Source organism: Hetaerina americana, unplaced genomic scaffold, assembly GCF_022747635.1.
Source record: "Hetaerina americana unplaced genomic scaffold, ioHetAmer1.1.p SCAF_3, whole genome shotgun sequence".
NCBI lineage: Eukaryota > Metazoa > Arthropoda > Insecta > Odonata > Calopterygidae > Hetaerina > Hetaerina americana.
The window spans coordinates 1,795,718-1,815,025 of record NW_027286874.1 but is presented as its reverse complement, the minus strand read 5'-3'; the positions used below and the strand labels follow the sequence as shown (position 1 = coordinate 1,815,025).

At 35.9% G+C, this 19,308-nt stretch overlaps 1 protein-coding gene across 1 annotated transcript; it reads right to left on the bottom strand.

The window, feature by feature from the left end:
* Positions 1–1,689: 1,689 nt before the first annotated feature.
* LOC139690531 (uncharacterized) lies at positions 1,690–18,851 on the bottom strand. Its single transcript, XM_071587995.1, has 7 exons — positions 18,328–18,851; positions 17,999–18,240; positions 14,607–14,989; positions 10,409–10,709; positions 7,771–8,103; positions 4,527–4,691; positions 1,690–2,452 (listed from the first exon to the last, which is right to left on the bottom strand). Exons 1-7 carry the CDS (start codon positions 18,365–18,367, stop codon positions 2,165–2,167), a joined length of 1,752 nt encoding a protein of 583 aa, XP_071444096.1. The 5' UTR covers positions 18,368–18,851; the 3' UTR covers positions 1,690–2,164.
* Positions 18,852–19,308: the final 457 nt, after the last annotated feature.

Below are 19,308 nucleotides of genomic sequence, written 5' to 3'. Positions count from 1 at the left end.
TAAAAGATTATGACAATAATAAGACACTGGAAAAAGGAGAAGTACATGGGATAGTAACTGATTGAGGACAAAATTCAGATGGAAATAGGTAATGGAAATAAGATCGAAAAATGGAATAAGTAAAGGTGAAAGCAAATATGGCCGTTATTTCTCTCTGACTCATCAGAGAGAAGAAACAGAAAAACCAACTGACTTCAATAACTGTATGTGTAGACAAAGTGGACCTCAAACATATTGTTACCTATCCTGAAGAAAAGGCCAAGAGCAGAAGAAACTATTACATAATTATTGTCCCAGAAACTAAACAACATTTCTTTCTTGTATCAATTTTGTAATAGGCGCAATGCAATGCTTCTGAATAAAATATTATGTAGTAGAAATATTGAGAGCTCCAGGCAGAGGTTACCTAAAGGATTACATCACTCAAACAAGGTGAAGAATTTAGGATTGGGGCCTGGAAATTTAGGTCACCTTAACAAAATACATGGAAATAAATTTATATTAAGCAACACAAACTACCAAAAACTTAGTCACCATGAATCCAAATAAAGTTAGAATGTAAAAATTGGGATTTGATATTTTGGAAAGCCAAAGGAATATAATAGTCTGAAGGGTGAAACTTTTGGAGTGGCAGCTGCGATATCATATTCTCTGACTGGAAATGGCGAGTGAGGCAGCGGTGAGGGTGACAACCATAATGAGTGACCCAAGTTTCCTGCATTATAGCTTATGGGTTGTGGTTACTGTATCCAAAATGAAAAACATAACAATACAGGAATCAATGAGTATTATGAAAATGAGTTAATAGTTAATGAAATTATTTCAGGAATAATAATAAAATATGGAAGAGAAGAAATCCTGTTACATATATGCAACACTGCCCTTCAAAAGCAACTTCCCCAAATCATGCGATCATTTGCGGCATAGCAAATACTGTTGCCAGGGCCATAACTTTTCCCTCCAATCACACTCCAGACCTGGTTTCTGAAGACAAAATGAGTTTGATACCTATCCAGTGTACAAATGCCCATATTACTCAATTGCAATTCTTTTCATTCTCTCAATTCACAATGACACTTCAAATGGCAATGAACACCAACTTACTCATTATGCTCATAATGGGAAAACTTTTAGATTTTTCACTGTTGTGTCTGATGAGATGTCCCAGCATGGCCGTTGAGAACCTTTTCAACTCCTCCATGTCCAGATGGAGGGTGGGGAGGGAGTGAAGGTAGCCCACACAAATATTTGGGCCACAGAAATCACGACCTTCTGCATGCCATGTCAAGTTTGCATCGGAGAAAAAGGTGGGAAAAGATGTAGGCAGTGATATACCACCACTGTTTAAAGGGCACTGTACTCCTAGGCATACCAGTTAGTTACACTCAACATTCATCTTTATTAAAACATGAATATGCAGCAAGTTTTTCCTAAGGTGTGAGATGCCTGGAATCAGGATTAGCAACGGAAATGAGAATTATGATAGTTATTGAAATGCAGTCCTGCAGATGAATGACGACAAGTGGATAAATGGGATAACTGAGATAGAATGAAATCTACCTAATAAGAACACAATAAAAAGAAAATGGGACCTGACATGTATATTTAATTATGCAAAAAATAAATGATCAGCACTAAAATTTCAAAAAAAAAGGTAGATTAAAATTATATAATAAATCAATTCTTCAACCTAATGTACAGAGTCATTTTTAATGCCAATCAATAGATGATAATAAATTTTTCCAGATAGAGCATGGAGTTATGTGCTTATTATGAAATATCTATGCAACTTGCCACTCAGCATAAGAAAATAATGAGGCAAATACCCAAGTTCATAAGCTAAGATCACCAACAGCAAACTTTTCATGTAGAAAAATCATAGTACGGTGAGCCAGATAACATTTTTATAAATGTACTATGTTCACTTATACATTTTTATTTAAAGCAATTGATTTAAGAAATCAGACGCATGGCACTCTAGTGCCAAGTGAATTATAGCAACCCAGTAACATCCATAACTTATATCTAGGAAAAAATATACACAGAAATGCATACATTTCTGTAAAGTTATCACAAGGAATCATTTCACAGTGAAATACCTTAAGTTCAAAAAAATCCATTCCATGGCAATAGTTCAAAAAGTGAACAAATGTTGGAAGCGCACTCATTTGGACGTTGGCAGATGATGCAAATCCAGAGAGAAGAGCTTAAACTGCCGATCAGTGAGAAGCCTCCATGGCTTCCCAAGACACTGTGACACTGCCTGCTCTGTGGCCTCGTAAGACCTGGCCCTACTCTTCAGCAGGGCATACTCCTCTTCATTATGCATGGTGGCCGATGGCCAATCACACCGTAAGAGGACAGCATTACGCCGAATCACTAGATTTTGCAAGTTGGAGGCAGTCTGGGCCAACAGCATCACGGTTGCTGTAGAAATACACTCACGAATAACCTAAGTAGACAATTAAATTAAAGAAAGTTGAATGGTTCTCACATAATCAGATTACATTTTGAAAATTATAATATTCACATCTAATGGTGAGTAAGACTTTTCATTTCAGCCAAGGGTTAGAAGTGAAAATTGTAAAAACCCCATGCAAACATATGAAATCATTCATATGATACAATAATTAGAGTAGTCCAATTTTTAGGAACTGCCTACTAAAGAAGCACAAATAATGTAAATGATTTTTACTTTGCTTGTTAAAAGCATAAAATAGAACTTTTCAGTTTGACATAGATTGAATAGAACTCATAAAAAACATTCATTCTATAAAAATATATGATAAGAAAAATATACCAACATATTAGAAAAAGTTGAAGCATAATATATAAGAATTTGAAGGTTTCGAAATTTGTCTTGAAACTCATTGAAGCATGAAAAAACGTAGTTATGTATAAACTTGGTAATTAATAATTAACTCTTACTTATAGAAAGTCCTTTATCTTTTAGCATTTAAAGAAGTGCAGCACAAATATAATTCTATATTATGAGAGAAGAAACATTTTTTCATGACATGCAAATTTACCAATAAAAGTTCCAAGTTTCTAGAATAGAGTTCTGGCAGTTTTTAAATAGTAAAAAACCTGATGATAGGGTCACATTACATAGATCAAAGGAAGGTGTCAGACAAAACATGGACCAAATAGTATTAGTTCCTAGGTGAGGTGACTACAAAGGCAACTGAACCATAGCAATACATTCTCCCGTCTATTTTTGTGATGGCATAACATATGAAACACCATTTATGATGACAATGGAAAACCAAAACAGTCATTTTTCTCATGAATGATAATAAGAAACATGATAATGTAAGATCCTTGAAATTAGAAGACTCAACATGATGGATCCACCAGTGGGAAAGGCAATGACTCAACAGTTTCTCCACAAGACTTACTTGATAAACGGCAGTCAGTGAACAAAAGGCCACCACTTTATGATGATTCTTTATCACCGACATTAATTTTCATTACTCATGGAAGTATGGGCTCAAGCCCATCAAAATCACAAATTTGGACTCCCAAATGTCTTGTTGAAAATTATGATTGATCCCTGATAATTACGAGTTGCATAATTACAGATTCCTTAAATTTCATAACAACTAGATTTGACTTCACACACAAAAAAATTCTTCAACCACCTTTGTTATTTCCATTTCCACTCCATACATTGAACTCTATATACCTAACTGTCCCCACTTTAAAATCTAAGAATCTTGTCCTCACTTTGGGTATTACGTCTGACCTAAATGATCCTGAATCCCAATGGAGATGTAGCCGTGATTGGAGACCTGATTATATTTGCTCGAAGCCCCCCTCAAGGGTTAAGGCAGCCCTGCATCGCTGATAACATTAGAATAATAGCAGATAACAAAAGTATAACAGCAATATCATACCTAATCTAAGTATATAAAAGCTGTACAAATTTCAAAGAGAAGAGACTGAAATTAGGGCCACTAGTATGGAATAAATAATCCAACAACCAATTCGTTACTAAAAGGATAACTTAAACACTTGGGAAGTTCAGAATTATTCTTCATTCCACCCAACCACATATATCAGGGTAAGGTGCTTAACTATTCTAGCCTCAAGCATATGAAGAGGGAAAAAAACATAAAAACTAACCCAAATTGACACAATCTAGACAATGATCAAAGCTTTTAAGACTTACTTGAAATTTTACTGTTCAATTTAATTTCATATTGGTATAATTTTCATTACAATAAAACAGCACAATTAGAGTTTATTCCCAAGCATTATATAGCAAATTTATGAAGAAATGACATGCATGAAAGCATTAAAATGTAATTAGGAAATTTCAGAGATGGAATAGTTAAAATAAAAATATGCTGAAACAAAAAGATTTTTAAGGAACACTACCGATTATTTAAAACTTTTAATAATTAGGAATTAAGTCAACTGGTGAATGGAGAGACATGAAACATGCAGAGAGCAGAAATTTGAGGTAGGGTTCTATAGAAGGTCCTCATTTTGAGTCTCTGCCCTGAAGTGTCAGTGTCACGCACCAGGGTGTGCAGTGAGGGACAACGTTTGCAGATGTGGAGGAGCATCGAATCAGCTCTCTCATGGAAGGACCTCGATTGCCAGAAGTGGGGAAGACCTCGATGACCAAATACTTCCAAATCCAAGCAGTAGAGTTCAACCAGCGTCAAAACAGACAAAATAGACACCTGCAACAGGAATATGGATCATTTACCAACTAACATGTATGCATAGGTAAAAGCATTCACATTGAATTGAAAAAGATAACATGAATTTTGCATCATGCACACTAAAATTAATTTTTCAATATTGAGTTATCAAGCAGGACCTAAAAAATATTAGATTAGGCATAGATTCCTTCAAATGTGCCTGTTGGTCTGTACTTTCTCATGTGGACCTAGTCCAAACATTTTATATTTGGACTAAGCACCCTTGGAAAAAACATGGAAAAATGCTAATTTTAAATGGGTTTTCTAGAATATTTTCTTTAAGCACACATAAAAAATTTTTTTGGAAGAACCATTAAATTAAACATCATGAAAGAAATAACTGTTCAAATACCTTCATCAAAACTTCATCATTACAACATAATTAATGCATTTAGCAAATTATTCAGAATGTTTGTACAGAACATGAACATGCAATCAATAACATGCCTGGGACCAATTCCAAAATTAACATTTTCACTAGTGGAGCAGGAAATGGAAAATGAGAGGATGTTGTCCCTTTATTTCCAGAGATCACAGACCCAAAAGTCTGACATCACAGGATCATCATCAGAAATTGAGGAGATATGAGGTACATCTGGAAAGGAGCACTTTAAAAGTATGAAGCTGCAACAAAAGCAGAGCATATGGAAGTTCTTACTTCTTTCACAAAATTTCTAACAGCAAACCCTAAATAAGAAGGAAGTTAATGATAGCAATTTGTAATATCTACTACATGCAGGTGACCACTCATTCAGGATGGCCAGTAATGAAATAGTTTCTGATTCCTGGTTTTAAATGATAAAAATTTATTTTAAAGGTTTTGCGCTACCGTTTTTACCATCTCAAATCTCTGATTTAATCCGATGACCACAGCTAAAATTACGCACACAAATATTGCAACATTTCCCCTGTAGAACAGGGATTCATGGATGGATAAGGAATGCATAAATATAGTTTTAAAAAGTTGATGAGTCACCTTGAAAAAAGTCCTGCTAGAGAGACTTGTAATTTTGGGGCCCTAGTTTTGGAGTTTTTGACTTTTTCAAGTACCCAGATGAATGTGAATCATGCCATGAAACCTTTTTGCTTTTTTCTTCTAAAATTAAGAAATACAAATACAAATGATAAGAGATGAGATTATTAGTAAGCACCCAGTGATAGTGAAAAAACCATTATTTATTGATTAATTATTTTATGCAGTATTTATCTTTTATTCTCACTCAAATAATTCAGTTATTCCAAATGACTACCACACAGTTGTAGTGCAGTGATAGGTAGGCAGTTGATATTTCTTTGCTTCTTATTTAGCTGGCTCGATTTACGGCACAGATGCTCTTTTGATTAACTATACTTTACCTTCTCACAGAATAAATGAAATGTTAAAGGCCACTAGTTTAAAAAAACACCTCATTAGTCATTTACGTTAAATTCAAATAAGTAATTTTTCCTCCCACTGCCCACTATATATTTGCCTGTAAAATATTCTATATTATGAAAAATTTATTAGTTTCACAAATTATTAGAAAAACAAAGTAACATTGGGGCACATGGTTTACCAGACACCAATGAACACAATCAGGTACCTGCATGCAAGATCACACTATCACCCAGGAAAGATACTCAGTACCATGAAGACAATGATCCACTGCTGTTTGGCTCTAAACGAGAAGGATTACGAGCCAGAAGAGTTGAAGAATTAAGGAAAGCAAACAACATCTTAAAGGACATGGGCTACCAAATATATAAATAAACAAAACCAAAAAAGATAAACTCAAAAATTTACCTTGGCCTTCTCTTGAAGAATGGATATCTAATGCAAAAAGAGCATTTTTCCATAAATTGAGGGGATGACAGATAGAACAGAATGATTAAAAATATTATATACACAGGGTGCAGTGCTTAAATCCGGACAAATTTCAATTTGAATTTACCGCCATATCATAGTTCCACAGGAGGTCGTGATTGGCGTTCTTGAAATATATGGACATCTAGTAAACATCTAGTAAACCTCAAAATGGTTGAGATGTCAAGTGCAGAGCACAACCGAAGAGCCACTATTGCCGAAGTGTTCATGCCTGGAATTATATTTCAAAATAGTTCAATTCTTCTGGTACCCCAAATAAACTGTTTACGATATTGTGGCTAAGTATAATGCTTCAGAAAAGTCTGTGGAAGGTTTTGCTAACCCGGCGAGGAAATCTCATTTAAGGGATTGCGTGCTTTTCTGGATTTAAGCGCCACACCCTGTATATACAATATTCAAGAGAGAAAATCAAATTAAGGACAAGCATGTATATCAAATTTGGTTCAAAGGTCAGGGGTAAACTAAAAGGAGAGAGAGAGAGCGAGACACCAAATGATGACACAGTGATAAAACGCACTTTAAGGAGAGGGGTGGTACAATAAAGGACAGAAAAAAGGAACATGAGAGGGCCATTTGCTAAGGACACCAGGTCAGTGGTCATGGAGTATGCAGCAGTGACCACAATGTAGACTTCGCCAGCACTAGAGTAATCACAAGAGAAGAGCATTTCAATACAATGCTGATTAGAGAGAGAATTTAAAATTAGAAAAACAAGTATGTAAAAAACCTCAACAGAGACTGTGGACAGAGCATCCGTGACTCTTGGTTGCATGTATTGTGGCTGGGAAGATTCAAGAGCCCACTCACTCCTTCCCTCACCACAAAACAATAATCAGTTAATATGTAATAGTTAGCTGAAATGAAAGCCAATATTGTGAATATCAGTATAATACTTGAGAGGCATTGAGGTATGGTCCACATTTCTGAGTGAATTCAATTAGGCATAGTCGGAATTATATCATGCCAAAAATGGTTCCCTTCTAGTAATGCTAGGTGAATAGGAGCACCTGACTGCCACTGATGGAGCACTTTGAAATTCGAACACTTTGGCATTTAGGTAAGTAACAAGTGCAGCAGCATTTATTACCATCAGCGGACTTTGGAGGCGTAAATTACACTGATGTATAAATGGACTTGTGACTTTGGGGACTGGGCCACAGATCTTTTATTGGCCTTAAGTTGCAGGAGACTCACTTGAGCATACGGAGACTCGTACACAATGCTGTGCACAGGAGCCCCTTCCTGCCACAGCAGCTCCCGTCTTGTGGTGGCAGCATCTGTCTCTGCCTCCAGGCCCGCCCTTGCCCCCCTCTGACTCCGCCATTTATGAACACCCTCCTCTAGGTGAAGGTGCACCTTCAGCATGGGGTTGTCCTTTCGACAGAGGCGCCACACACGATATGGGACAGCGTGGGCAGAGCCAGGAGCATAATAATGGTTTTGCACCAGGTGCAAGTGGACCAGTTTCGTCTTCCCAAGAAGAAGCACTACATCTGGACCTATATTCTGTGGACTGATCACCAATACCTGTTCAAAAATGAAATATAAATAACATTGTGCACAACGCAAATAGATTACATCCCTCACTCACTGCGCTCAGGGAAGGGAAGGAACTGGTCTCTTTTTAAACCACATGAGAATGTAAGATTCACATTCATATTTTGAAAAGCACTTAAGGGGGCCAGTTCACTTCCCTCTGACAACTATGGCTACTAAGAAAATTCTGCAGCCTGAGTTAAGCTGAGCTGTCCAGAGGCATTACCTTGAATTAAGCATGTAACTGTTTAAACATAACAATTTCAGGTTTAACTTTGTGGAATGCCTTCATTATGAGGGGAAAAAGAAACTTTACACTACCACAATAAAGATTTTATATTTCACCCTCATGGTTTCCATGCTGCACATCATCGAAACCATGGTCGTGAAATATAAAATCTTTACTTTGGAAGTTTTAAGTTTCTTTTTGCCCTCATAATGTAACTGCTTGTCAATGTCTTATTTCTGACTTTTAACTGACTGTCTGATCCTTGCCTTATTTCTTTAACCACTGGAATACTAATGTGATAAAAAATGTTATCAAGTAATGAAAAACCAATAAATTATTCATTAGTAGCAGTACTAATAGTACTAAATGCCTACTTCGCATTTAGTACAATTCTGATTTTATGAATAATCCCATAAGTTCCATGCAAAAACTTCAAATTTTACGAATAAAAATCACTTAAGGTGTTTCATTTCAGTCAATTGCTTGTATGCATTGCCAAATTTAGTACTCCAAAGCTGTGATTGGGAGATGAGTAACACTAGTACTACCATAATCTAGTCAAGCTGTAGAAGCTATATGCACTAGCATTAAAGAGTGGCTGATGAATCTGACAATATTTCTTGACTTTTTCATGACTTTCAAGACCAACACAGCAAATTAATGCATGGGTATTTTTTTCAAGTTTCCAGTAATATTGATACATTCTGCAAGATTCTCAATGTAATATACAAACTTTATGCCTCAATAAAACTATGTAAACAGGTAGTAAATGGACTATGATTTTGAATTGGGAGGAGAGGGATGAGGGAAAGGTAAGAATTTAAAGGGGAAATGGCAGCCCACAGGGCTTGATTACCAACTGGAGATTCTGGCTACAGCAGCAAACTTGATGATGTTATCACTTTCCCCTTTGTAATCCCTCCCTCCTCCTCATCACTCCTTTCAAATCACAATAATGAGCTATCGACAACCCTTCCCTTGTCTTATTCTCATTTGGTCATAATATGAGATCCTATTCGCACTCTCAATTAAATTGATCATTAATGATAAGAACACATACCATATTTCCTCTACCATTAGACGCACCATGATATTTTCAGGTCAGAATTAACAAAAAATTTGTTTTACAGACAGAAAAGATCAAAGTATTTTCATTTTAACGCTTAATACAAAGAAACTGAACTGCTACATTTATAAATTAGGAGGTACATGCATATCAATGTTTTTTCATTGTAGGATCTCAGCAATTTGTTATCACTGGCCCAAAATGCCATATAGCTACCTTGTCTTTGTGTTCTGAATTGTATTCCACAAATTAACACTTAAATGCAATGCTATATGGCAATATTCTCTCTTAAGATCACATAAGGTTAAAACATTCTATGATGCTTGTTTTCTGTTGTTATTTTAATATTATTGCAATTCACCTTAAAAGCAACCATTTTCTATGCCTTATTACAGTGTCATACCATTAAAGATTGAATGCCTACTGACCCTGAGTTTATAGGGAGAGATACAATATACATACGTGTACATTAGCAGAGGGACGACTAGCCCAAAGTGTATTAAGTTTTGCAGCAGCACCACATTTGAGATTAATTAAATGTGCAAGCTTTAAAAGTACATTTATAATTTATTTGGTTATTTTTTTAGCTAGTTACATTAAAGATCTCAGTGGAACAGGCATGTACTGCAGCATTGATTCTTCTCCACAGGATTAGATTAAATCTAAATTTGAAAATTGAAATGGAAAAAAATGAAAGTTAGTATTTTAATTCTAGGCCCAGTTATTTCATGTGAAAACATCAGATTTTGAATACTTTGATTTAAGAACTTACAATTCATGATTTTCTATTTATCCTGTGACAGTTTCTAACCACTCCTGAAATGCTTGAAATATTGGCTGTTAAGAGTGAGTAAAATAATGAAAAGAGCTACTCTATCAAACGATTGAGGCAGAATGGACAGAAAAGAAAATATAGATAAAATGAAAATTCAAAAGGAATGAAACAATGCCACATGGAGCAGATGCAATACAATTAATTGCTTGATCTAAGCAGACTGTACCTGTAGATTAACAAAAACTCCAGGGTGCAGGAGTTCACTATGATGTCTGGTGATGTTAATCAAGGTAAGACGGCGTAATGTGATTGTAGCAAGGGCGCAGGTGTCATCGAGCAACCTCTGTGCCTCAGACTCTTCAAGCATCAAGTCCTGTAGCTCTAAAACACGAAGTTCATGAGCCACATCCATTAATAGGCGTTTAAGAGCCTCTAAGAGCTTCCCCCCAGTGCCAAAGACTTCAAGTCCTCCACCTGCCCGCCTTCTTGCTAAAGAACTGCGCTGACGTGCTTCAAATGCTGCAACCCTAAAAAGAGGTTAACATCAAGAAACACCTCCGCTACTTTAAATTAGTCTGGTAAGCAAAATCATTAGAACAAGAGTAAAGAATAGTGAAACAGTGCCATGTAGCTAATAAAAGTTTTGATTAAATTAAAACTTTTTAAATACATCGATCGGTCGGCAAAATTTCAATGAGTTCTGAATTTAATATAAGTCTGCTTGGAATTCTAGTGCACACATTAATTGCTCTCTTTCTCATTTTTAACTAATGTCTTTCTGATACCCATCAAAAAATATATAGATATTTTTAGTCAGAAAAAATCTCTCATAACTCTCTACATGACAGAAGTAATTATTTAATCAGTACACTAATGGCTCAATATAGGTATTTAAACCACTTTGACTGTAATTAGCAACCCTAAAAATTACTCCAATGAGCTATTAGCCATTGGATGGACATTTCCTCCTAATGTAAGAGCTGGGATGAAAGTACAATTAAGGTATGACTGAACATGCCCTTCCCTAACAAAATTGACCATCAAATGAAAACCAAAGTTGAAAACTTAAAATATTTTAATAGAATTCCTTATTTTTATAGTATTTAAGGTTAAAATCATGATCTGCCAAATATTCCCATGGAGGCTTGGTGGGTATGGTGCATGAGATCAAGATAATAATACCACAGATGGCTGTTAAAAAAGGTACTCAGTATTTACCTGAATTCCAATTGTACCAGGCAATGCAATCTCCGATAGTATTTATCCCATCACTTAACCTGCACCCCTAAATCAACTGTACAAAAGTATAAACAAGGGTTATTCTCTCAGCCACATTTACACTTCATATTCAATGTTTTTGGTGGACCTACCAGGTGAGTGTTGCTTTTGGCTGATTCATGGGGATTCTCTTAGGGTGGTGACTGAAAACGTTTTTACCACAATACATCAATTATTTCCTGGATTAATTTGACTACATTGAGTTTGGTATCACCACAATAGAGCTCCCATCTCCCTTACTCAGTAGGCCTAGATTTATACTTCAATTTACAGTCCAAAGCATCACTGTCACCTCTACATGTCTGAATATCATCAAGCTGCACTGTCCTTCCATTTCATTTATAAACCACTTAGTCCTATTTTCAGCCATCTTGAAAGTTTGTGACATACTTACTGACTTCCAATTGTTAGTATGCACACTCACTGCTACATTTGAAATTTTATCATATTTTGAAAGCCCACAAAATCCAATCTGAGGTATTTACCCAATATAGCAAGCCAGCGGCATCCAAGATGAAATTAAAATCGTCCTACAAAATTCACTACTTCACGACTTCACTACTTCATGTCTAAACACTTCTAGGCATAACGAATTGTAATTAACATAATTTACCTTAATGTGGCTGAGGTAATAAACTTAAAAAACGTAATGTACAATGACATTTCTTGAATTTAAAATATTTGTAGGGCAGTCTAAAAAAATCAGGTTAATAAAATAAATCAGTAGTAAAGAATTAAGAGTAGGCATTCATTTGAACTGTTTGGGACATGATCTTGAATATCCTTATGCCATGCAGGACTTTGGACAGATAAATGGCCAAATTAAAATTAGAGATAGGTGGGATCTCAGGAACTCAGAAACTCCTTACTCTATAGGCCTTCCTGAAAGTCTGGATGAGAAAAAGATTCCCTGAAAATGGCTTTGAGAAATTATATTGTGTTTTTCTTTTACCGATTTCAGCCTTTAAATAGACTACATCTAACTGGAGAGCAGATCTGCCACTGTGAAACATGGATCAACTCTTCAAGAAGTACTGAATAGCTATCATAGTGATTCTCAAGTACATACTACTTGATTTGCTTCTTTTATTGGCAACTTGGTCCACTTGCTAAAAGTCCAGAAATAACTCGTGGTTCATTTACATTTGTGAAAGTGATATGGCACTGGTGAAGAGGAGTGATGGTGGAATTCTCTGACATGGTAATCCAGGTGTTTTGGGTGAATCATCATGGCCTTACCTCATTTGGAATTACATACTTCACATTTACTGACAACTTGAGTAGTCATTGCTTTAAATGCATAGCAACATTGAAAACTTGATCATTCAAGTGTCTACATCAGGCTTCACAAGGCATATATTCACATTTGAGCTCAGAGTTCAAAGATAAGGTAGCAACTAAAGTGAGGGTAGCATCAGAGTTAATCCTTGAAACAAATGAAATTGACCTTAGGCAAAAAGTGGAGTAGCACATAAAAGAAGGGTGAAGAATTAACCTACAGTAGAGGAATGTACAAGTATTGCAGGAGGGCTTCATGCTTTCAGATTTTTTGAGGAACCATTATTAGTGAAAGTATTCAAAACAGCCCAACCTCTTAACAGTATTCTAGCAGGGTACCATTTCAACTGAAAGTCATTCCTAATATCTCTTTCTGCGAGTCCACGATAAGTTCTAAGGCATTGGACACACCAAGAATTCCCAAAATGACTTCAATTGCATTTACTTCAGACCTGTGGACTTCCAGATATAATAAAAAGAGACGTTTCAGGTGTGATATGGTGGAATATCATAATTAGTTAATTTAATGAATCCCGATAAAATGCCTCCCTTATATCCCTTACTATTTGGATGAACTTTTTTCAATTTATGTCTTATGGCACAAGAAACCTGACAGAAAGTTAGACTGGTCTTGCATTTGTAAGCATCAGAAAATATTTTTGGAGGTTAAAGACTGAACCTCTTGCTCTCTTAATCTAGCCTCAGTACCGAATTGGATAAATTTGTTAGGAGTTAAAACCAGGCCCAAAATAGTAATTTGGAAACAACAATTGACAAGTACCGTACTTGGCCTACAATACCCTGGGCTGAGGATTGTCGTGCTTTGTGGTAGGACAACATGCATGACACTTCCCTGAAATGGACCATATGGTATGCCGGTACATACCTGGGAATAGTTGACACTGAGCATGCATGTTTTCTCATCTGCTGGTGATATTAATACCAGTTTAAGAGAGAAGCTAGCTCACTAACTTTAGAAGAACTTGTTTATTACCTAAAAATAATAATTAATTACAATTAGAAGCTTATTTTCAGAGTTAGAAACAATTTTGAGTCAGTAAATTTTAAATAATATCATATTTCATGATTCAATTTCTCTTCCATTTTATGTGAATATGTTTTTCAATATTTTAAACTTCATCACTGAGTCACTACATATATATATGAGTCACGTATGCATATATGTATGTGTGTGTACCTGTATGTATGTGTGTGTACCTGTATGTATGTGTGTGTACCTGTATGTATGTGTGTGTGTGTATATATATATATATATATACTTTTTTCTTTTCGATGTGCAAATCTGTGCTAAATGAATTTATGTCTGTCTATATGTATTTATGTGTACACATGAATGTAACTATAAGTTTAATACCTAATATAATATGTAAACGACGATGGGTTAAATGGAAGAAGGGACCATTTGGTCTCAATTTCACCCAAATAAAGACCTCTATCTATCTATCTATATGCCATATGCTTTGAAATATTTCAAATAAAAACTTTCTATTTTGGTTTTTTTACTGCGTTAGTGCAAATTACCCTTCAGTTAATGCTTGGGTTATTATTGATAATATAATGAAACAGCAAATCAAACTATTTGTATGTAAAATATATTCCATGAAAAAGTGAGATGAAGTTGTTCCTTTAGCAAACCCAGCCCAGAAAGTTTCAAGAAAATTTTTTATTTGCTTCATCTCTAATCTTTAAGAGTCTTTCCCATGCATCCCTTAACAAAATACAAAGGAAAGCTATCTATTTAGTGAAAAGGTTTATAGAAGTAAAGGCTCAAAGCAATTAGGCAAGGGGAAAATGATGGAGACAGGAAAGGTAATTGTGATTATCATCAACTCTCTTCATTTCCAGACCTTGATGCTCGCCTCTGCGCAGCTTTCTCCTTTGGTGTTAGAGCTTTTGTCTCCTCTTTCATTGGACATTGTGCAACCTCAGCACCTTCCTCAGGAACTGACATATGCATGATTGCATCCGACACTTCATGCCCCCCGGGCCCCGTGCCCCACTGGCTCCCAGTGCCCTCACTCATGTCACATGAGAAGGTGAAGCTCAGTGAGTGAATGCGCTCTCCAAATCCCATGCCACGTGATGTCCCTCTGTTCTCTATGAAGTACGAGGCCATGTTCATGAATTCATAGAGGTTGTGGAAGTTGTACATTGGCTCAAACACCAGCGAGTGAATGTGCCGTCCAACTCTTGCAAAACAGAGCTGTGTTCGAAGATGATCAAGCACATGCTGCAAAGAAAAATGCTATTCAGAAGGGAAGAGACATTTTGAGTATTTACACTGAAAGTGTGCAGTTTGAAATTAAACAATTAACTGGTAACCAACCATATTTAAAACTTTCTTACTACAGTAATCCCAAGTGATGATGGATTGGAAGAGAGAGATACTAAGGGAAGGCATCAATAATTAGAAAGAATTTGGCAATTTGACACAATTCATTGACATATTTTACTGGCTCTAGCACCCAAAAGTGTGAAGAATGATAGAGGGCAGGAGTGACCTAGAGTGTAGTAAGTGTGTCATGTCACTACGAAATAAAAATGTGGCAAATCACTTCATTCCTTGTCATTAAGGATATCAAAAACTTCCATTAATTCTTGCTTATTTTGATTTCATTAAAAAAATAAATTACATAAATGATACACATCGCGATGCAAAATCACCCTTATGCATAACATTTGTCAAATATTCCAGGCTGTTTTATTCCTCACTCAGAAGACAACAACCAGAAATAGTTCCATGGTCAAGAATTTGAATTACAGTAATTTTCCCATGAGGGAATCATAGTTGAAATTGGCAGACAGAGCAGAAGTAGCAATAAAGCCTGCATTCATTTGACCTAAGAGCAAAGTCTAAATAAAATCAGAAATGAAAACAAGATTACCAATGTAACTATTAGCATACACAATGAAGAATAACCTAAAACTCTCATGTTCCACAGTAATAGAACTTACAATGCTGCCATGCCCAATTCTCGATTGGCCAATTTCATATTACCTATGCCGCCCATAGTGGCTTCAGTTGTCTGAGGCTTTTTGTCATTTTGAGTATTGAAAGAACACATGGTTACCAGCCTTTGCAGTCCTCACTGCACGTAAGCATTCCTTGCAACTCATTGGCACTCAATTAGTCCGTTTGGTAATATTTATACCCGCACACTGCTAGCTAAACCAAAACCTAGTGATAACTCTGGCTCACTTTTGCAATTTGAAACAGCTGGTGTCCCTTCTGCATGAGTTACTTTGATAGCCAGTCTACATAAACCCCAACATCACCACTAGAAGGCATATTCAGTGCAGTGACACAGCATGATGCAAAGACTTACATGGGGTATGTATTACTGCCCAAAAGTTTTAAAGAGAATAATTACTTAAAATTTTTCAGTACGCTCTTTTTCCAACTTGCTCAGTTAATACTACAGTCAACTTTTTAGCTTTTTCACTAGAGAAAGATGATGGCTTGGTCTAAAGAGAGTTATATGGCTAATTAAAGGCAGAACAGATTAATAATCACTTTGCAGCCCAGGCCTTGAAGTGATCCAACTGATTTTTTAAACACAGACTTAAAAAACAATCCAGAAGGGAAATCACTTTTTTGTCTTAAATGTATAGATGTCAGGTTTCATGAAGTACAAAGACAAAAACAAAAGCCTTGGCTTGAACAGAGGAAGAATATTTTCCATGGTAAAGTTTCAACCCTAGACCATACAACTCAAAGGTTGGTTATGTGGCTTTGACATTCTGACCAGTAGGTGGGCCTGAAACTTCACATTAGGTGAGAGATCTCGTATCTTTGACATTATCATAATGGCATGCAGAAATGTGAAGCAATAGGATGTAAAATACATCCCTCTTGACACAAGCAACATTGATATATTCACCAAAATGTCCTGTACAATGATATCACAGTATTTATAATTTTTTCAAATTGTGTATACCTTATAAACTTTGTATAAAAGCCTAACATATCCTTCTAATTTGCATTGACTAGTCATTTAGAATTAATACCTAGTTAAGGCGGCTCTCAGGATGGACTCCGTGCGGAGTATTCTATGGCTCAATTTTTCTTCATGAGCAAAGATGCTCATGGCAAGACTTTGTTCCTGAAGATTCTCACTGTGGCACAAGAAGCATTAAGCCCAAGAATGCTTTACATGTGCAGCCTATCATGAGAGCCACCACCTCTGTGTCACTGAATCACTATGAAAACCCACAATCTGTAGGCCCTTCTGTTAATTTCACATCTACCACATTCTAGCTTTCATAAGTCCATCAAATACTGCATGGCCTTGATCAGGCATTTCATTGCATCAGTAAGGCTCATCTACAGTCATAAAGAGAAAGTTCATTATGACAGATCAATGTACACATAAGGGAAATAACAATTCTTGAACACATACCACATAGGGGCACCCTAATGCAATTGATTTATCTCTCTCCAGTGTTTCATGGCCTTATTAAAGAATATATACGCATCCCTCTCTTTTTCTCATTTTTTCAACTCCTCAGTCACCACATCACATTTTTTTTAGAGCTTTCCACCATTTTAAAGATAACCCCAACATGGAGATATTTAATGACAGGCAAAGGAAAAAATCCCACACCAAATCTTGAGGAATACGAAAAAATATTTTTTAAAATTTATTTCATATTCGGATAGGTGGAAGTGAAGTAACGCCTAAGCCTACTAATTGGGAGATTACAGGCTCAATTCATGCCTATATGCACCATGGTTTGTCTTCAATGCAGGATTGGGGTGCATCATAAGCAATTGTCCCAAATGATGTGGTCTGCAATAAGCCTGAATCTCCGATGGAGGTTAATGAGGTTTTTCAGCCTCAAACTGATATACATTTACCTTTTCCATGAGCCCATAATGCTCTCCAAAATTGTATTTTCCAAATATTATTTATCTCGTTATGGCAGGTTGATAATTAACCCTAATTCTCACATCAGCTACTTCAAACGGATATAAAATCTCACCGATGCCAATGTGTAAAATTATTTCCCTTATGTTATATATTAATAAGCACAAATCCCAGGAATATTAGTACTGTAACCTGATTTTATTTTGAGGTTAATAAATGCCAAAGGGAATTTATCTCTCCATTAATTAATTAAAAAGTTTTAACTTCCAGACTTGAGGCGAGTAATTATCACATGAGCTAAAAATGTGGACTTTTCATAAAAATTACTTTGTTAGTAGAAATGAAAGTGACAAATTATGATGTAGCTATACCTGCCAACCCATATAATAGTTAAATTTCCGTCGAGTAAGGGTATTTTCTTCGAAAACAAATCTGGACCACACGTACGGCAAATAAAAAGCAGAGTTCCATCGATGACAGACCATAGACGCGTAGTATCTTTCCCTCATTGTCAAATATGAGAAAATTTTCTCCAGAATGAGGTCAGGTAGAAAAGACCAGTAGCTGTACTCGCGATCATCTTCCAATGGTCTATCTGCGTCAATGAATGACTCTAAAATGAATAAACGGATAATTAGCCATTTCAATGTGCAACTTAGCTCTGATGATATTTGACAGCTAATTTCCCATAAGGGTGAACCTTCGCTATTGTCGTCCACTTTCCACGACGCCGACTGCATAATAGTGCCTCTCAATTAACAATTATTATATATTTGGGACTAAACACGCTTGACTGGGAATTACCGAAAGCCGAAATATCTCAAATACAAATGAAGCACGATTTATTTAAGATGCTTCTCTGTACGGGAAATTATTTTTAGCGTATACGACTTTCAACAAATTATCAACTTTGTACGCAAAGAGATGAGCAAATTCTCACACACATTAAGCCTGCAAACAAATTCTCGCGGCATAAGATGCCATAACGTCTTATTCATTTTTCGCACCACTGAGAAATGCACACGGAAGTTACTCAGTCAATCCCAGTAGTTTTTAACATCTTCAGTGAAACCACCGCGGAGAAATGGAGTATCACAGACGTTCGTCCTTCGGATTCTATATTTAAGTCGGCCACCCTGTATACGGCAAATTTAATCACCAGAACTTCACGGGGTATTTCCAAAACACGAAATAGAAGTGAATTAAGAAGTATCATTCCGTCCTTTTCTTTTCTCAAAATAAAAGACTTTGAGATTTCGGGCGACAAAATGCTGAAAATAGACAAAAACTATAATGTTTCAAACTTCTGCCCGCTTTGGTGTGATTCCTCTGGATATCGATTATTTCGATACATCGTTTTCGGTGAATCCTATGGACCTAGAGGGAAATACAAATACGACATCAAATTCTACGAATTATGCCAATACAATAGGTACAAATCGAGAATTTATAGAAACCTTACAATTGTTAATATTATCTTACAATGCTACATTTTAAGCTAGCAAATGCTAAAAATGCCATAATATTCTAACATGTTTAAATGTAGTATATTTTTCAACTGTTTTGCAAATCGTCTACAGTTTATAAGTATTAAAACAATTATTGACATTAGAAGCAATGAAAACACGTAAAAGAAGTTAAAGACTTCTCAGAATGGTCTTAATCTAAAAAACAAAAACCT